The sequence below is a fragment of the Colossoma macropomum genome, unplaced genomic scaffold, assembly GCF_904425465.1.
Source record: "Colossoma macropomum unplaced genomic scaffold, Colossoma_macropomum, whole genome shotgun sequence".
Taxonomy (NCBI): domain Eukaryota; kingdom Metazoa; phylum Chordata; class Actinopteri; order Characiformes; family Serrasalmidae; genus Colossoma; species Colossoma macropomum.
The window spans coordinates 22185469-22205911 of NW_023494794.1; the positions used below are offsets into that span (position 1 = coordinate 22185469).

Sequence of the window (20443 nt, forward strand, 5' to 3'; positions counted from 1 at the left end):
CAGATTGTAGAAAAGGGATTCGAATAGCCAATCAGAGCTCAGGAGGGGAAACCGGACCATTCAGATTGCAGTAAAGGGATTCAAGCAGCCAATCAGAGCTCAAGAGGGAAAACCGGACCATTCAGATTTTAGAAAAGGGATTCGAATAGCCAATCTGAGCACAGAAGGGGAAACCGGACCATTCAGATTGTAGTAAAGGGATTCGAATAGCCAATCAGAGCTCAGGAGGGAAAACCGGACCATTCAGATTGCAGTACTCCAGTCAGATTGTAGGTTTCAATAAATTTGCCCTATGCTCGCCCTCTAGCGTCAACTCTGGAAAGACCAGTCTCAGAAGAGAAAGCCAAGCAAAGTTGGTCTAAACCTTAATATTCTTATTAATACAGTTGTTAATATTGATAATCTTATTCTGTACTTTCCCTACTCGTTCTATACATCCCATTTCTGACGTGATTATCTTCCTGCTGATCTATTTTTATAAGCTGAGTTTTACCCCATACTGGTCTCAGTTCTGTGGCCTTCATGAAAACAACACAGGGCACGGTGTTCATTCTTTCTTTTTTTAATACAAAAGGTATCAATCAGTAAAAGATACAACTTTTCCAAGCAAAAAATGTCTCAGCAGGTTGCTTTACTGACCTTCATTACATTTACCCTTTCAGCACTGACAGAAAAAAAAGAAAGAAAAAAAAAAGTGATATTGCTTGTTTTTTTAAACCCCAAACTAAATATTTGGAACATTAAGCCAGATAAAAAGTACTGATACAACTGCTGTGCTCAGCTGTACTGTTTAACAGTCCTTTAAGTAGCTAGGTACAATAACATATCACAGACACTAGCACGTGCACGGCCTCGAACCTTCCTGGTAGAGACACTTGTAGCGCTGATTAACAGTGAAGGCAGGGAACGGGTAGATTTGTCCTAAAACGGAAAAGAAAGAAAGAAATCCTAACATCTCCCTCCCAGTATGGCAGGCCACACTGACGCAGCAATGCCTCCAGAAGTTTAATGATTAAAAAGAAATAGGAAAAAACTTGTTTTTTGGTTGTCACAGTAGAAAACACTGCATGCATGATACAAACGACCATTAGAGCCAGTAAAATAATATACATATTTTAAAAGAACACTTTGAAAAGAACAGTTCAGCTTTTTGAAGTACAGTTCAGCTTTATACAACAACAGAAAGACGACCCATCACATTATCTACAAAAAACAGAAGGGCTGTGTTGTCTGGACACAAATTAGGCCTAGTTCCAGGACTAAGGATTTTCAATGGAGAATCCATACTGACAAAGAGCAGTCAGAGTAATTTAGACGACAGCTAGGCTTTTTCTGCGCCCCATAAAGGGTGGGAGGGTTAAAAAAAAAAGAAAAAAAAAAGCATGATCTATGTTCTATCTGCGGTAGCGGCCCCTCTCCTTCTCCCTCTCACGGTCTCTGATGCGGTCCCTCTCGCGGTCCCTCTCTCGACCGCGCTCTCTCTCTCTGTCTCTCCTGGCATCCCGAGGTCGGTCACGTTCTCGCTGCCTCTCGCGCTCTCTCGGACGGCTCCTGCGCCCGCTCACCACCGCCTGAGTGCGCCTCAGGAAGTCATCCACGCGCATGTCGTAATCATGCTATGAAGAAGAGAGAGTTAAAGGTCATTAATGTCATTTGACATACAGTGCAGTTTTGTACATGTAGATCCTCCCCCCCACAAAGATGTTTCAAATCTGATTGTAAAATGAGTGTATGCAAATTTTCAGTAATTATTTTCAGAAACTTGTACAAGTCGTGTGTCACAGTGTAGATTTTAGCATAATATCACAAAAATCTAAAAAAAAAATGCCTGATTTGTGGTGAAGTCATGAACTCATTATTAAATGGGGCAACAATTTAATTGTTAGGCCAATCATAGGGAGATCGCTAGTTCGATCTCCAGTGATGCCACAGCTTCCCCTGGCCAGGAGTCCAAAAGAGCATAAATTGGCCTCTATCTCTTTGACCATGTAGGATGGTCCTCAGTCTCCCTCATTTGGCGTGATGCTAGCAAATGCCACCATCTGTTAACTGATGTAACAGAACTGACAGTTGGTGTCCTCCAAGAGTGCTGAGCTGTCCAACGATGCCGTGTTTAGTGGCAGTTCAAAAAGATGTGCTTTTTCACTTCACAACACATTCTAGCCTTCACTTTCCCAACTTGGTAGCACTGTATGATGGGGTGGAACTGGCAATGGCAACATTGGGGATTAATAACAAGAAAACTAAAAATGTTTTGTTTTCTATTGCTCCAAATGTGCTCGAATGCTTAAGTGATCTCTTACCAAGCTAGAAGAGAACGAGCGAACAACCCTCTTCTCCCTGAAGCGAGCATCGTGGGGCATGGGATGATGGCCAGAGTAGGGAGGGTGTGCCTGGGGTGGCGGAGGGTGGTGCTGGTAATACGGGTGGTGTGGAGGTTGCTCCATGCCGGGGTATGGTGCCTTCAGAGAAACGCAAAACCAACAAACCAGAAGACTGATTAACTCAATGAATGTGATGAGCTCGGTACCCCGCCAACATCATTTTCAGCATGCAGAAACAGTGCTACTGCGTTTCCTTTCTTGTTGCATGCATGTGTATTTCTGAGTTCATTCAGAGTACAATTCAGATCAATAAGTGCTTATTGATGATTTATTTAATCAGAGTTAACATTAAGGTGCAACTGATGTGTAACAAATTCCTCTGTGTGTGTTTCCTTGTTTAATAAATTAGTTTGAGAGACAAACTAAATAAAAATCTCAATTTCTTTTTAGGTTTATTGGGTCAAGTTCTTTACTTATCAAAATAAATGCAACAGCAGCACAGAGAAATCAAATGATTAACGAAGAAGAGATTCAACAGCAGAAACAGCCACTTTTTTGCATCAGGTTTAAGGGGTTAACAGACAAGATACGATGTAAGAGCTAAACGAAGCTCATTTAACAACACTCACCATGCCTTGCCATGGTGGTGGAGGCCCAATGTTGTGATGAAATTCTCGCATGTAATCATTATAAGACTGCAGAGAACAAATGAAATAAATCAGACAACAAATGCCAGTGTGTCTACTCAACCGAGACAAAGGCAATTTATCACGCCCTGTCTGAACAAAAAAGCGGTAAAAGCAATATATACAATTTTAAAAAAAAAGAATTTCTCTTTAAAGACCAGTACAATGCTCAGTACTGTTTTTCGGCATCTTAAAAATCAGTAAGCCCCCCTGAAACTATGCTACTAGTTGGCATTCACAGCATTTAACAGTTTATGCCACATAATTATAATATTAATTCTGAGTAAACAGCTGAAGATTAAAAACTCACCCCATTGAGGAAGACATCTCGCCTCACTCCGGAGAAGCGCCTGTGGAAGAATTCAAAGACGGAAGTTTAAATGCTGGCCTAAACCCCAGATAAAGACAAAAAAAAAAAAAGTGACAAGATGAAGGGCGCACCTGTCCACAGGTGGGTTGCGAGGGTCTTGTATGAAACCTGAACAGACAGCAAGAAGAGATTGACCAATAGAGTAAACGGAAAAAAAAGATAGAACACCGCTGTTTATAGAGCAATATCCAACAGGTTAATGGAGTACGTCAGACAAAACTGCTTTATCGCCAAGTGTAGGTACCTTGACTATGCACTTTGAATATTACATTTAGTCAACAAATGAAGTGTCAAAACAGCACATAGTACATTCTTAGAGAATCATCTCACATTGATATCCTACTTGACTTTATGATATTCAGACTGCTGCAACAGTGAATGTCATTTTGTTTCCCCCTGAAATAACCCTATGCTCTAATGAAGAGTGACTGGAAATGGGCGAAAGATACGGACCTGGTCTCTGGGGGAACTCAGGAGGATAGTCAATCCTGGGCCGTTTCCTGTTGTGCATGTCATATTCCTCTGGGCGACGCCTACATGAATCAAGTATATTAGTACGAAGCCACTGATGGAAAAAAGTACCACATAATTTCTCTCTTGTTCGATATGATAGGCTATTTCAAAAGCTGGTTATTTGTCATTATTATTGTTCTCTAAAAAAATTGGTTAAGGGTAAACCTACACCACTTTTCAACATCAGGTTCACTTCACCCTTTATAACAGCAAATTATGTTTTCATGATGCCAGTGTGTTTTTAAATCTGATCTGCAGTTCAAAGGACACAACAGAGGGCTCAAGTTATTACCATTAAGAGGTATTACATAATCTATAGTATACATAATAATAATAATAATAATAATAATAACAACAACAACATAATGAACTGTGTCGAAAAGAGTGGAATGTCCCAAAAACGGTGGGCTTGGAGTACCCCCTACCCTGCACATTTTAAGGTTTTCCCTGCTCATCAGCAGGCAAAGCAGGGACAACGCTAAAATGTGCTGAACAGCGCATACTCCAGGACCAGGGTTGGGACTCTATGCCCCAGACTGACGAGTTCATTCATTTTAAAAACAAATCTTTATGATCATGGCAACATGCTGCTATTCCCAGATACATATTCCACTCAGTGTACTTATTCTGAGCCATTTGTCTCAAAAAGGTTAAAACTTAAGCTTATCTGGTACTCTTTTGCGTGCAAATGAAGCCTCTAAAGAGAGTTTACTGTGAGTTATTGAATTTGTTAACAAATGGTTAGTTAACTGTTAATAATTTGTCAATTATTAGTTAAGTTCTAATGTACTACTGCAACTGACAGAACAGAAACATGCATAAAATAAACTATGTAAGTTAATAAAAAAATATCTAGTCAAAGTTTGATTCGAAGTTTCAAAACTGACTTATTTGGACCTCGATTATATATTGTAGCTTCAATTACAAGTATGTTCACTACCACAGCAACAAAATCACTCAAAACCAATGGGTAAAATGAATATTTGAGGCAAATAGCAGCAAGTAACTGACATGATACATAAAGATTCAGTAAAAGACCTGTCAGTTGTTGATCTGGTCTGTATTCTGTCCTCAACATGCAAAGAAACAGAACTCGTCTGTCATGTTTCCTGTTTTTCTTGTATTTTCAAAATTACCGGATTTCAACTGAGTCACCGAAAGCACCTAACCACCCAAACAGGCCAAATTCTACTTTTTTCCCCAAAATTAAACATGCAAATGCTTTTTTTCCCCCCCATTTTGTACCCTGGACCCACTTTTATATACTGAATCTAGCTTGACCACTACGAAGCCATGAAGCAATGAATAATTAGTAAATATGTAATAGTAAATATATGATGCCACCACTCTCAGTTGGCAATAACTACTATTACACTGATAACCTTGGTTATAATCTGAGTCCTCAAGTCACCCAAAATGTCAGACCCAAAACAATAACCAAAGCGAAAGAAAAAAATAAATAAATATTCTGTTTGAAAGTGTGACATACCGCTTTCTTGTAGTTTTGTGACTGTTAACGATGTCAAATACTTATGATAGCAAAAGTTCATACAACAGTCCAGCTTACGCTTTAGCCGTACACAGCCACAAACAACATTTTACGGGGTTTCGGCCTGGTAAGGCGGAAGAAGGGGGGACGATAGGGTGTGGTGCAGTCCATTATTTTTTGAAATCAAACGGGAAAAAAAAAAAGACAAAGAGGAGCTCCAGCCACTGGAAATAAACCACAAGGTGAAACCCCCTCCCTCTGGGTTTTTTTTAAACTGCTTCTCTTGGGGTACACAGTCCATGGAAGCCTCTGCGAAACATGGGAGAGGGAGGGGGAGGTGAGGTGGAGGCGGGGTTTCCTGCTACCTTACACCAGCTCAGTCCATCAGGGTTGATCTGAACACAACCGCCTACCTACCACCAGCTGAGAGACTCCAGGGGAGGAGCACTCTTAACAAGGGGGGCGGGGAAAGGGGAGGGGAGTATTTGTTGTCATGACAACATCCACAGTCCTTCAGTAAGGGTCGGGGAAGTGGGGTAGAAACTGCAAACTTCCTTACAATGCTTGTGATGTGATGATTTTTTTTTTTTTGTGTTCAGTCCTTTTATTGGGGAGGGGGGGCATCTGTTTTTTCTTCTGCTTGAGTTAATACCCCACTTTTCTGGGCTGATTTTGTTAGCAGCAACAGTTCATATACAGCAGTGCTCTAAGGGAGAGTCCCTGGCATCATTTGAGTCCATAGGCACTGCACACATGATGTAGTGATAACATCGAACTGGCCTATCCCTCTCCGGCAGCCTGGTAGAAGAATATGCTCGGCTTTCCTCCCTCCCTGGCTCTCATTTTTCACTTCCTTTCCTTCTTTCTCACTCTTTCTGCTACGCTCTGTACACACATCTATCGGTATTCAAAAGAACAAGCTTTTTTTTTTATGACAGGGCAGGACAACCAGTGAAACAGTCCCAAAATCTGCTCCTCTTGAAAGCATTTTTGTTTAAACAATCAACGCTTTCTGCCTCTCAAATCGATGCGTCATCTTCTGCTTACATATTATGGCTCCTTTTAATAGAGTCCCATATATGACTGGGTCTATCCCCCTTGGATATTCCTGAAAGAAAAGGCTTTGGGAACAAATTTAAACACATCTACAAAGAGAATGCACCTTATTACTACCGCTACAGAAAAAAAAAACAAATAACTACTGTCAGGCTAAAGTGTATGAGGAGTTACAGAGGGAGTTTAAAACTAGCGTGCATTCAATTCAATACACTGATTATGTTACGCTCTGAGCTCTTATGTTGGTTTCAAAGTTACACATCACCATGAACATTAACAGCAACAACAGAACAACGCAGCCCGCCGCTGGACGTGTAGGCCGCGGCTCCGGTAAGCTCCGGCCGGCTCGTTTCGAGGCTCTTCTCTGAGGCCGTGAGGATGAAGAAGAGTAGGAAGAAGGAAACGAAACACGCTCCCTTCGTGCCGTCACGTGACGGGGACACACGAGCGCACTAGCAGTCCAAAGAACATTTCTAACCTTCCCAGGTCTCGGGGGGCGGGCTCTCTGTGCGGGGGGCGGCCCCGGGAGCGAGGCTCCGAGTGCATCCTCCTCTTGTGGCGCATTTTGTGAATAACTTGATACAAGTCAATGCTCTCATCCGGAGGAAAGAGCATGCACAGCTGCATCCCGCATTCCGGCTCAATCTCCTGCAGCCAGCGGTGGTCCAGAAGGGTGTCGGTGGTGTGGGGACAACGAAGGGGGAGAAAAGAAAAAAAAGAGAACTTTAGTAAGGAGGCAGGCCAAAACATGAACTGTATATTCCTTTACTATTACAATAAAATCAGTTCCAAAAATACATTTTCAGTATATACACAGTGACACAGCTCTCAAACCAGTTCCCAAGGCACCCAGATGGTAACACATTTTTGCTACAACCCAACTTGTAATGCCCGGGAATAAAGGCAAAAATGTGGACAGTGTGGGGGGGACTGAAGACTGGTTTGGAGGGGAAAAACAAAAAAACAAAAAAAAAAAATCACTGCTCTAACTTACTTCACTAAGTTGCAGGCTTTTCATGGTTTAAAAAAATGCAAGTGAATTATGCCTCTTCTGACAGTGGCATAAATAGAGTGCAATGGGATAAAATACTGTTAGGAAAGAACTGGAATTGGATTGGAGGTGACAAATTCATTAATATATGCCTTGGCTGGCTCCAAATCAGGACATCACCAAATAACACATAACTTGTGCAACATTTAGATAGAACTGCAGCAGGGTTTTTTTCTTTCCTGCTTGATCAAAAAACAGCCATCCATATGAAGAGGACTATAGCATCTTATGAAGTACTGGCCATTTCCTTCCTTTAAGGTAGCACACAGAGGGAATAAAGGTAAAATACAATTCTTAAAGTTGCAAATACTACAAAAAAGGTGGATTTTTTTTTAAATTACCAAAAATTTATTTATAGAAGACTAACCTGTCCATCACGTCCAATCTTCACAGGCTTGTGCTCGTTCCAGGGGTTGGAAAGGTGTGCTGTTTTTGTGAATGGCAACTCCCGCCTACAAAACAACACGAGAAATTAAACTCCCTTATTTTAAAAGGAAAGCAGTTCAACAGTCATATTTACTCTAGATTAACTGTGTTAAATTCAGCTTTAGCGTGCAGTCAAAGATGAGCACCTGCAGATCCAGTCGATTTTGAAGACTCCTCCAAGCATCTTGGCATTCATGCCTGCAGGCAGCACCCAGTGGATGGGAGAACCTCCGTGATGAGACTCAGATGAAAGCCTAGCAAAACCTGAAATGAACACAAAATGTAAGACACTTTAAAGCAGGCACGTTTAATATAATGATATCTGCAATTAGTTCAGACCACACAATCTGATTGGGTAAAAGGTATTTTACATGTTTTTATATGTTTATTTTTCAACATTCCTTTATCATAAACAACTGATCTTTACGTAACAACAATCTTAAATCTTAGGTGTTGATCTACTTTTTCTTTGAGAAAAAGTCTATTTTTTAGTACATTTAGTATTAACATTTTGGTCTATTATAATTCCATAACCCTGTTTTTGCTATATAATTCTTTTTACACTGTGAGGAACATGTGGTTCCTAGCTGTCTCACCTTGAAACTTGCCACTCTCCCTTACAGAAAAGATGAGGATGACACTTCTTGCAGAGCGAAACGCTGCATTCAGCTTCCTCTCGTTCACAGGCAGGGTAGACCATACCCCCTAGAGGCAGGGCAAACAGGACATTTTACCCCAAGTCTCTCCTTGGATCATGTCACACCCAAAGCATGACTTTTACAAAAGAAATCCTCCCACAGACACGGCTGTTAATTTTTATTTGTAATAGCATAGGTTTGTATTGCCTGTATACAACTAGAACTGAAAAATTTGGTAAAATACCTAATTGTGATTTTTCCAAGTTTATTTCCTATAAATTGAGTACTAGGTCTGCCTTTTTTTGACCAAGAAGACTATAATAATATTCACTTTTTCTAGATTAAAGCTGAACACTGTGTCTTACTGACTAGGAGTCTGGCTACGTTGGTGATCATGTATGGTGTAACAAAAATTCTCCTTCAGTCTTTTTCTGACTTTGATATAAAAATTATTGCTCTTTCAGCCTTATATACAACGGGAAAAGTTATGAAAGCTTACAGAACACATACCTTTGCTTTAGCTAGAGAAACATTCTCGTGGTTGTTGCTCTTTATCAGAAAGAATCTGGCCTCTCTTAGGATGTACTTCAGCTTGCTGGTTTGATCTAAAACAATGACATAGGAAAAAGATAATGAGAAAAGAAAAAGTCTATGTGGCAACAGCAAGTCATGTTTTGAGCTGTCTTTGAGCTTCCAGAATCTTACTGACCTTTCCTCACAGCACGGACAGAGGAGGGCAGTTTTTCGTGCTTCTTTTCAGACCCTGCAAGCAGAAAACATTATGCTTCACATTCTGATATGTCAGTGATAAAAGAAAACCATGATTTTACTTCAGGAGTGGTGGCATATCTTATAAACAAGGTCATTTTTAAATTCCTGTGCAACAAAATAGGCTTATAAAAGGCAACATGACAAGACTGCAACCACTAAGCAATACAAAGTGGATGCTTCAAGTGTACAATTTGACTAGTTTGGAATCTTTTTGGAGCACAGATGTTGAAACTAACTATGTTTAAGAGTATATGCTATTTTCAATGGTTTCAGATCAAATTTAGATGTAGAATGAGCAGGTCTTGAATGACCTCCACATAAAGGATAATACTCTCCGAAAGAGTGTCCTGAATGTCCAGAACTTGCATGCCCATGACAATAAGACTAGCATACTGCCTTCTCCCCCAGTCAAAGAGAAAAAGCAGACTTGCACGGCTGGTCTTGTTGCATATAAGCTTAGCCACCACAATCTTGATTATTGACCAATTCAACAAGTGACAGTTGCCTTCAGAAGCCTTTGAAAAGGCACATTTTCAAGTGACAGCAAAATGCAAAACAGCAATCTGTATTCGGTTGTTGGAAATTTACACTATGCCAGGTAGCCAACAGGTGTGCAATGACGTGATTGTATTCATTAACTATCTGTAATCTGACCTGCTCTGCCACTGAATGGCAAGGCTTACCTACACTTCAGTTCTATGTACAAAGCCTTAAAATGTTTCTGAAATAAGCAGCTTTCTCATTCTGTCTGAGTGATTGGGCTAAGAATTATTTGATTTGACAGGTATTTCCATTCTTGAAGGTTCTTTCTGTGTTATGTTTGCAGATCTTCATTACTTGACAAGAATAAATCATCTGAACTTCTACTGATGTATTCATACAGTCCCTGAATGGCAGGGCAGAGACAGGTCAGCTTACATGGTCAAACAGATAAAGTCATAAGTCTTCCAAGAAGAATTAGTGTTATGAATTAGTATAGAATTAATTTATATACATATATTGAATTGTTGCGGATTAATTAATACCTGTGTATGATTCTGAAGCTGAGCTTCCACTTCTATCAAAAACGATTGGTGATATCCCTCTAGCGTGCTTCTTCTCTTTTCTTTCCTCATCTGAACAGTAAACGGGAGAACATGCCCCTTCTGTTAGAGTGGCCATCTTAGATATGTGTATAAAGGACTGCTCTAGATGACTTCTAGCTCTGTGCTTTCTGTTTCTGACCTTCAAGTGAACACATCCAGGTAGCGACCCATAGTGAAAACTTCTGACAACACAGGACTACACATTTACAGCCATAACGTTACAGCAAGGTTCGATTTCCTACCGCGGAGTCTTTACTGTATGCAACTTACCAAAGGCACGAAAAATGTGGCATGAGTACAGAAAATGGTAACTACTCAAGAAAGAGTAGAAGACAGCATGTTGGATTTTGTGAAGATGCCAGATCGCTGGCATTGCAAGTACTGTCTTGTAAAAATGTATCACTTTCTGTTCCCCATTTGTGCTTGTTATTTAATTTTACACCATTTACAGCTGTTATGCTCAAGCCAATGGTTGGCAACTAAAGTCTAAACTTTAAAGGCTAAATGCTGTGTTTACATAATGTTTAGCAGGACATACTCAGGTGACAACCATCTTCATGGTATCGTGGTAAATAAGGTAGGAAAAAACAAATTTTAAATTTTAAGGGATAATTTTTGCACTTAACAGAGTATTTGATATACGGATGTGGAAAATGGATGTTGATCAGAGTTAAATGATGTTAGCTACAGAACTGTACATGTGTAATATTTGTTACACTTAAAACATTATTTTGAGGCGTTTTTCCCCCCTGTGCACCAGCACAGAGCGTTTTGCTGTGAAGCATAATAGTCCTATTTAAAAAAAAAATAAAAAAATAAAAAATAATAAAAAAAGATTCCAGATTTATCACTATTTTGCCATTATTAACGTTACATATAAAACTCAGAAATCATGTTTACATTCACTGGTCATTTTGGATATATGATTAATGGTTACATTTGCATTATAGACAATGTGACACCTGGTTCCTATCACCATCACTGTGAAGAAATCCAAATTTGTATGTTTCTCTACAATTTCATGTCACCCCACTCTTAATGAATACATCTCAATGACTGAATTAGGCAGCAATTTTGAAAAAAAAAAATCATATGAAATACTTTACTAGTTTATAATGTCAACATGAAGACTTTTTGCTCCCGATTATTTCTGACTCTGATTGATAACCAAGTTCTTTGACTACTATGCCGCAATCGACGCCCCTACGCCCAGAATACACATATGTTAGGTCAATGTGAGGACAGCAGCTTACCTGAGGCATCGGAGCCTGAGGCGGAATGTACAGACTCTCCGTCTGAGAAAGAGACTGACTCGGACTGCGAGTCACTGGCTTCACTGCGTGTGTCATAGTCGTTTTGTTCATTCACTTCCCGCTGGTCGCCTTCTTCCAGCTCATATTCCTCCTCCTCCTCCACTTCCTCTTCTTCTACTTCCTCATCCTCCTCTTCATCCTCCTCTTCATCTTTCTCTCCTTCCTCCTCCTCCTCCATCACCTCCTCTTCCTCGACATCGGAGCGGTTGCCCTCAGAGGAGCCCACGGAGCTGCCCGTCTCCTGGTCTGATGCGTACTCCTCCGATCGGGCTTCCTCTTCCTCTTCTTTGGAGGAGTGACTGGCCCTGCCTACGCTACCCTCACTGGTCCTCCGCAGCTTCTGAAACAGGGATTTGATATGGTGTGATAAGAATGAGTTCTTGTTTAAAGGAATAGCTTGGCAAAACTTGAAACTTACAGAATTTTCCTCTTAGGCCAAAGGTAGTCGATCAGTCAAGATGTTTAGTGTTTGGAAGTTTACTTCTTTAGTTTTGGACGAGGCTAATGTGGCTAACAAGCAGTGGAAGCTTATACTTCACCACTGGGCAAGAGACACTGCATCATCTTTGTCTATGTTGTATAGATAACCATATGTCAGCGTGTCAAGCCTATTAGACTTATAAGTAAGTCTATTAGTAATAACTTTACAATAGGGCTATTGATCAAGATGCACTAATTAATCTAAACAATTCATTTTCATATCAAAAAAGCTATAGTACAATACAGCTCATTTAAACGTTTTTTCCATTAAAGAGTTTAACCAAAGTTTTAACAATTAAGTAAAACAACTGAGTTTTTCAGTAACACCAACTGCTGAACACAAAAAGCCATCTTCCCACGTCAAACGACAACATGGGCTTATCTGTTTGTAAGACAAATTAATATAGCCCAGCCTAATAACAATAATAGTCTACAACAACAGTAGACTATAGGCCATGTGTGAGACTCTCATCAGTTGAACACCTCTGCTATAGACTAGCTTAATACGGCCTTAGCTATTTTATCGTTTATCATGATTTATAAGCTGCGATTGTAATTGTGATTTATTAAACACATCACAAGAACAAAGGTAGCGGGCAAGTTTCTACCAAGAAAGACAAGCCCATTTATCTTCGCTGGTTTAAACCAGTTTCTAAGTGGTGTTACCAGATAACCTGTTGAGGAGAAACGGTTTACGGAAGAAAGGTCTAGTAAATATTGACAGAGGTTTCTATACACACATATACACACCCAGCAGTCGACAAAGCCAACCGCCAACAAATTGCAGCAACCCTACCTTACAACTTGATGTAGTTTGAAGCATGTGTGTGAATGTTTTTTTGTTTTTGTTTCCTTTGTTTTTACTGGAATATTACTACTACTTTAATGCTCTTGTTTGGTGCATTTTTTATTGTCTTTTTCTTTTCATTTATACTTTTATCTTGTGCTTTTTAACTGTATTTATTAATATATCAATTTTCTGCTATTTATTATGCTTATTATATTTTGTTTTTGTCTGATTATCTTTTTTCTCTACTTATATAGGTGCCATATAAATAAACATTATTTATTATTATTATTATTATTATTATTAAGGCATGCAGTTTGCATGATGCTGGTTGGTGAGGTATAAGCTTTCAGCACTTGTTAGTGACATAACGTTTGTACCTCCTGTGAAAAAACTAAAGAAATAAACTGCTAACATATCTTGGCTGATTATGTCTCGAGTGAGGGGAAATTTAATCTATGATTATCAATGTTTGCATGTTAACCTCAAACAAACTCTAAGAACAACACTAAAACAAACAAAAAACACATCTAACCACATCTACATTGTCCACAGCCCCACACACCTCATTCAGCTCCGGCATTAGTGGTTTGATCCTCCTCTGCTGGTCTCTGCTGCGATTCAGGGGTTTCTCATTGTGCCCTTTGGACAGGTCAGCCCTGGATGCTCCCCCTCTGCCAGAATGGTTCTTCCGGTCATCATAGAAGTCATCAGGTGGGTGTCTTCCTCTCAGACTGGTCACCTTTTTCCCGTTGGCTCCTGTGGAAGGCGCTGATCTTTTAACTGGCTGCCTGGTCGAATGGGCCGTAGACCTGAGCCGCTTCGCATCATGGCTGTCCCCACGTTCGTTTTTCCTTTTGGACCCTTAGGGATTGAGGAAGAGCAAGCACAGTCTTTCAACCTAAACCACTTCCATGCCGTCTTTCTCCTCCTCAAACTATCACACAGAAAAAGAAATACCTTTCTTTTCACTGACGTCGTGTTCACTTTCCGGGTTGTATAGCTCATCATCTTGGTCTGGAGCATCAGTCAATATGTCTTCTAGAACATTAAGCTCCCCATCTAAAGAGATCAAGGAGATCATAAGTATCTGTGCACATCATCTAAAATGGATTACAGGCCTAATGGCTTTTTAAGGACCCTTAAAAAAAACTCACAGACTGGAGAAGACACAACACCTTTAAAGGAGAATTCCACCAGCTGGCCAAAATTTCAGTATAATTAAATGGTTAAGACATAATCAAATGTAATCAAAAGTCATTCAGAGTGGTCTGATGTGAAATATGCCATTCTAGAGGAAGAGATCAATGCCTCTGAAAGCTTCCGCACAGAAAGTTATAGTGTTTCTTACTAGAAAGTACTTTTAATACAATCCAATGCAGACAGATCACTTTATTAATCCCAGGGGGAAATTCTTTAAAAAATTGAGAATTTATGGAGCGTGTTATAACGTAAAAGTCCCCAAAGAAAACATACAACCATTATTTTACCGTTTTTAACGTTACATATAAAGAAACATTTTAAGAAGACACGACTAGGCGTATCCGTGGTTTTGGATAGTAAATAAAATGGCTATATTCATGTTGTAGACATTGTAACCCCTGGTTCCTATGAGCACCACTGTAAAGAAAAGAATAAAGACTCAATAAGTATCTCTATAATTACCCATTTCACATCACACTCTGAATGTCTTTGGTCACATCCAAACCATCAAATTACACAGAAGTTTACAAACACCAGCGAATTTTCCCTTTTAACTATTTGACAAATTACCGTACAAATCCTTATTTCTAGGCCCAGTATGGAGAGTATTTTGATGATATAAGAACTACTTTGAAACATTTTGTACACACATTGCTAACACTAATAACATTATCTGCAATTAATTGGACTTTTTTTAAGGACCATTAAGTTAATCACACTGCCAGCCAAGAAACATTAACTAGCCAGTCAGCTAACCTACACTCTTTAAAAAGCTGGTTCTTCAAGGGTTCTGTAATGAAGGAAACGGTTCTATTTAGAACAATGAGTTCGATATAGAACCACGTAAAGCTTAAATGGTTCCTTGCTTGTTGAAGAGGTTCTTCAGATTGATGGAAAATGTGTTGTAACCTATATGGTTCTACATAGAACCTTTTTGAAAATGGTGCTATACAGAACCAAAATGGTTCTGCTATTTTTACAAGCTTGACACTGTAACAATAGAAGAACCATTTCTGGTGCTATATAAAACCATCTTTTAAAAACCCCTTTACTGAAGAACCATCTTTTTTAAGAGTGTAACTGTTAGCTAGCTAACGCTAGGTCACACAGAACACTGTCCTACTCTAATGCTGAAGAATACATTAGCATTAGCCACGCAACCTAAAGCGTTATATATTATACATTAATTTGCCAAACACTGTGATATACTTCAGTGACAAATTATGTTGGGTTAACCGTAAAACTGTCCACGCTGTGGCTACGGTAGTCAGCGGGGTTAAATAATCTCAGATAGGCAGCGATCTAGCGGACAAAGGTGCAGGCTAAAGGCTAACCGTGCGTGCTAGCGTTAGCTTAGCTTAGCTGAGCTTCTCGTTTTTACCTTTGTCGTCTCGTCTGTCGACGGCCATTTTCGGCTCCTTCCTCTTTTTAACGGAGACTCTGAGTTGCCTCGTTTTGTCTCCTCGTCCAGTGCCTTTACGTTCTAGACGAGGAGTGACCTATATTCCAACAAAATAAATAAAACCGCGGACACGCAGCGGACTGTTTTTGTTGCTGCCTAATCTTCCCCTCGTCTAAAATGGCTGGAGCGCTTCCTCGTACTGCAGTCTGCGGCAGGGTTGCCAGATTGGAGAAAAACACGTATGCGTACTGCCAAAATTATTAACTTGATTAAATTGTAGTAGAAAAATCCAACATTAATTAAATTATGGTCACTTATTCATCGATTTTATTTTTGTAAATGCCCAGTACATTTAATTTACATATTGAATGCGCACACACACACACACACACACATATATATATATATATATATATATATATATATATATATATATATATATATAAATATATATATATGTATATATATATATATATATATATATGAATGTAGGCCATTCAAGTTCTTCCACAGCAAACTCACCCTTTCTTGCTTTGTACCCCAGGGTTCTGTCATGCTGGAAGAAAAAGGGTCTTCTCCAAACTGTTCCCACAAAGTTGAAGGCATAGAATTGTCCAAAATGTCTTGGTCTGCTGAAGCATTACATTTTTCCCTTCACTAGAACAAAGGGGCGTAGGCCAACCCCTGAAAAACAAGCCCATAGCATTATCCCCTCTCTACCGAACTTTACAGTTCGCACAATGCAGTCAGGCAGGTAATGTTCTCCTGGCATTCGCCAAACCCAGACTCAACCATTATACTGCCAGATAGAGAAGCGCAATTCATTTTCACTGCTCCAGAGTCCAGTGGCGGCGCTTTACACCACTCCCCCACAACGCTTGGCATTTGCATTTTGATCTTTAACTTGTGTGTAGATACTCAGCCATGGAAACCCATTTTGTGAAGCTCCTGATAAGCAGTTATTTTACTGATGTTGTGCCCGGAGGCAATTTGGAATTCTTTATTGTGTGATTCAACAGAGGACAGGCACTATGTTCTTCAGCACTCGGCAGCGCCAGTCTGTGAGTTTGTGTGGTCTTCTGCTTTGTGTCTGAGCTGTTATTCCTGCTTGGTGCTTCCATTTCACAATAATAGCAGTTAGAGTTGTCCAGGGCAGATTTAGCAGGACAGAAATTTCACAAACTGACTTGTGGCGAACTGGCATCTTATGACAGTGCATTGTTTAAAGACATGGTTTGATGAATTTGTTGTGGAGGAACTCCAGTGCCCTGCTCACTTCCCTGACCTCAACACCATTAAACACCTTTTGGATGAATTGGAACATTGATTGCGAGCCAGGCCTTCTTGTCCAACATCAGTGCCTGACCTCACAAAAGCTCTTTAGATTAAGTGGGCAGAAAGTGGGCGCGCTCCAAAATGTTGGGAAAAGCCTTTCCAGAACAGCGGAGGCTGTTAAAGCTGCAAAAGGCAGGTTGTGAATTCCATACTAGTGCCAATGGTTAATGCCTATGGAAATGGGACATCCAACAAGCTCATACTTTTGAGATATATATATATATATATATAAAATAGTATGATATATGGTATATGATATATACTGTATGTGTGTATGTGTAACCTTCATTTATTTAATTCCCTGTGTCAAAATAGCCTTTAAGTCATTCCTTATTCAGGAAATATCTCTGAGTAGATCAGATATAAAACAAATACACTTGCAAATCAAAAGAAGGTAAGTTAAAAAGAGTGGACAAACTGAATATTGAAAAAAATACAGTTTATTTATTGAGACTTTTGTCATTTTAAATGGATGTTTTCTTCTTGAAAACGTGCAATTAAAATGACACCAAAGCCTCAACATCTTTAATGGAAGATGACCCTTAAAAAGTGATGTAGATGAGAGCTGGTTATCTCAGGTCGCCTTAAAGTCAACAGATTTTTATGTCATTTTCTTCCGTATCATGACATATTTCTGAACATGATATCTGGGAGGGTCGCTAGGCTAGCTGAGTGTGTTCTCTTGATGACAGGTGGGGGGTGTGGGAGGAGGAGGTGAAACATGATTTCATTGATAAATATTATTTTCAATCAAAAATAAGAAGAGATGGACTAAAGTCTCTCCTTTCATACTTTGATTATTTGATGAAGATTATAGACAAACAAGAATTCTGTCTTTTAATTAATGTGGTGAATCGCACTTAAAATGACCAGGAAGTTAATCTAATAAGGTACAAAAGGTCAGTTTAGACTTCAAGTTGACTTTAAGAGCCATTGAGATGCCATTCATGACAATCTGAGACCATTCGGGGTCTTGGACTAAGAGTGTCTGCTGCAGATTTCTGTAGGACAAACATTACGTTTCCTGGACAGAAGTTTACCCATTTTCACAGTCGCCATAAAGTGTAATTTCTGCCTGTTTTACAGGTCTCTCAGTTTTAGCACTATTCATTTTTTTGTTGAATAATCTTGGCGGAATTATCTATTATTTACAAAACCGGGAGCAAACTGTTTTTTTGTTTTTGTAGGTGCACCTCAACATGAGTGATTCTATTGTGTTGTTTTTGTTTTATTGCAGCAGTTTGTGTTAATGAGAGTGTGTGGTCATAGTGTCTGAGGGGAGGTGCTAGGGAAGCCAGAATGAAAGGAGTTCCATTCCAATGGCCATGCCTTTATTAAATTCCAAGAAAGCACCAAAACATGTTCAATATTTACAAGTGATGAGAACACAAACAGAAAAAGAACAATGAAATGAAATCTACAAAATAAAGAGGCTCAAAGCCACCTTTAACTTAAAAGTTATTTACCCCTTGAGCTTGTGGTCAATAACCTGGGTATTTCTGTATATTCAGCTATAACATTCTTTGTTTGGAGGAGATGTGGGTAAACAGAACAACCCCCCCCCCGGCCCAAACCCCGGTTTCTACTCCTGCTTCATAGAACGGTGCTCATCCCACCTGTGCCCATTTAAATTTCTTCCTTGGGAATTCTGAATGTAAGTGTACAATTTCTTTAAAACCTTCCCTTATATTTCTTTAATTACAGTGGAAGATGTACATATACAGCACATCTCTATAGCTAGATTTGTTGTTGAAAGTGAAAGTATGTGTGAATGCATTTTAACATTTTGTTTGTAACTTTATTCACAGTCATTTCAACGTCAGCTGAATGCTCAGCTTTTCTTTGAGGGGTTTCGACATAGCATGACATGATTAGTCTGGTGATGATGGCTTGGGAGCAGTCATCATCACACAGTTGTACACAGTTGTTTGATATGAAGAAAGCTACAGTTGTCCATTTATCTCAGTATGGCCGTCTTTGTGGAGAGATGTGAACTGTTTTCCCAGCAGAGGGTCCTCCCCAGTTCACCCCTCATTGCTCGCTAGCAGCTCAATACAAGATTCCCAACATTTCACACACAGAGCCAACAGTGTCATATTTATTTCTATCTGATAACAGAGTTACAGAAAACATCTTATTTGATCAAAATGATTTGAAACAGTCAATTTCCATTCCACCAGTGGAATGGCCACTAGGTTAGCCTCCACTGGATGGAGATTCTCTATTGAAAGAAAAATGTATTCCAAAATTATGCTTAATCATTGACTGAGACACCAAACCTACATGTAAACATCAGTTATTTTAGAGAAAAACATCATTTATACAGATTTTTCTTATTATTCTTATTCGTTAGTCATTTATTAGGCTTAAATTTCTTTATGATTCTTCTACTTCTACTATTCCTCACACTTACAAAGTGACTGGTCATATTTTGTTCTATTTTGTCAGTTTTTAGGTTCACTGTCAAGTTCAAGTTTCAACTATCCAGGAAAATCACATTATAATTCAGTATATCTATATATAGAATCTAAAAAATAAGTTCATTTGACATTTATATAATCAAAATTTCATTTTTATTCAAAACAAAACACTGTACAAGATATGGATAAAATCCCTTTGACTGTTGTCGAGAACAGTGAAAATGATTTATAAAACAAGTAATTACTTTACACTGTGTTAGAATCGCTGAGAATCTAGGATTTAAGTTCACTGGCCCACACTGCTACAAACAGTGAAAACCCTGAGGAATGTATGCTGTACATTTACAGTACAATACAGCACATTAGACTTTAAAACCATGTAAAAATATCACAGTAGTCATTAACACAGTGATGTTCATTCAGTTCTTCACTCTTTTTTGCTCTTTGCTGAGGTCCTTCTGCAACATTTACGGAAGAGCCAAGCACACGATTTCACAAAGATGAACGTGACCAGAGCGACTATGGACAGCAAAAAGGCAGCGACGTCCAGGCAGTGGTACTGGTACCAAGTGAGGTCATGGGCTGCCACCCTCAGGTGCTTGGCCCCCTTGTTGCGCATGACAAACTCGATCCAGAAGACAGCCTGGTCCAGCGGCTTCATCGGCTGATCATGGTGGATTCGGGAAAGCCTCATGATGCTCTCTTTGTACCTGAGAGAAGAAGTGAAACTGTGTTTGTGAAGTGAACAGAGAGGTGTTAAGCTTTTTGCGCCAGTTTTAGGGGCAAATCAGATGTGTTCTGTGTTATGTACAAAACACAATCCTGAACATGGGCCAGAGCGTGGAAAAACATAGAATGCACCTCTCTCTCATATGCATGTGCATTTGAAGGAGGATCAGGCAAAAAATGGGTGGAGCTATTGAAAGTGCAGCTGGTTACTCTGCTTGGTCTACTTAATTTTGAGCAACTAGTGGCAGCTGTTTTTTTTTACACATTTTTCTCTGCCACTTAACATAGGCACAAATTAGCAGTAGCATCTCAAAAACATGCTGCTGAAACACTTCCTTTAAAAAGCCTCGAATATGAGCTAAAAG

At 39.5% G+C, this 20443-nt stretch overlaps 2 protein-coding genes across 13 annotated transcripts in view; both read right to left on the bottom strand.

The window, feature by feature from the left end:
• Positions 1–546: 546 nt before the first annotated feature.
• ythdc1 (YTH domain containing 1) lies at positions 547–15795 on the bottom strand. 3 transcript variants are annotated; one of them, XM_036580595.1, is made up of 17 exons: positions 15574–15795; positions 13950–14051; positions 13555–13853; positions 11663–12062; positions 10350–10439; positions 9263–9316; positions 9064–9158; positions 8512–8620; positions 8062–8179; positions 7857–7941; positions 6917–7086; positions 3834–3913; positions 3452–3488; positions 3321–3360; positions 2954–3019; positions 2304–2462; positions 547–1616 (listed from the first exon to the last, which is right to left on the bottom strand). In XM_036580595.1, exons 1-17 carry the CDS (start codon positions 15599–15601, stop codon positions 1395–1397), a joined length of 2154 nt encoding a protein of 717 aa, XP_036436488.1. In that variant the 5' UTR covers positions 15602–15795; the 3' UTR covers positions 547–1394. The 3 variants fall into 3 exon arrangements, with proteins under 3 accessions (XP_036436488.1, XP_036436490.1, XP_036436489.1); XM_036580597.1 differs by lacking the exon at positions 10350–10439; XM_036580596.1 differs by lacking the exon at positions 2954–3019.
• A 2443-nt stretch (positions 15796–18238) lies between these two features.
• LOC118814809 (UDP-glucuronosyltransferase 2C1-like) overlaps positions 18239–20443 on the bottom strand; it is a 46921-nt gene continuing 44716 nt past the window's right edge. For all 10 annotated transcript variants that reach the window (XM_036580605.1, XM_036580598.1, XM_036580606.1 and 7 more), the window contains one exon: positions 18239–20059. In XM_036580605.1, the coding sequence (XP_036436498.1) occupies positions 19777–20059 (283 nt within the window). In that variant the 3' untranslated portion in view covers positions 18239–19776. The remainder of the gene's footprint in view (positions 20060–20443) is intronic.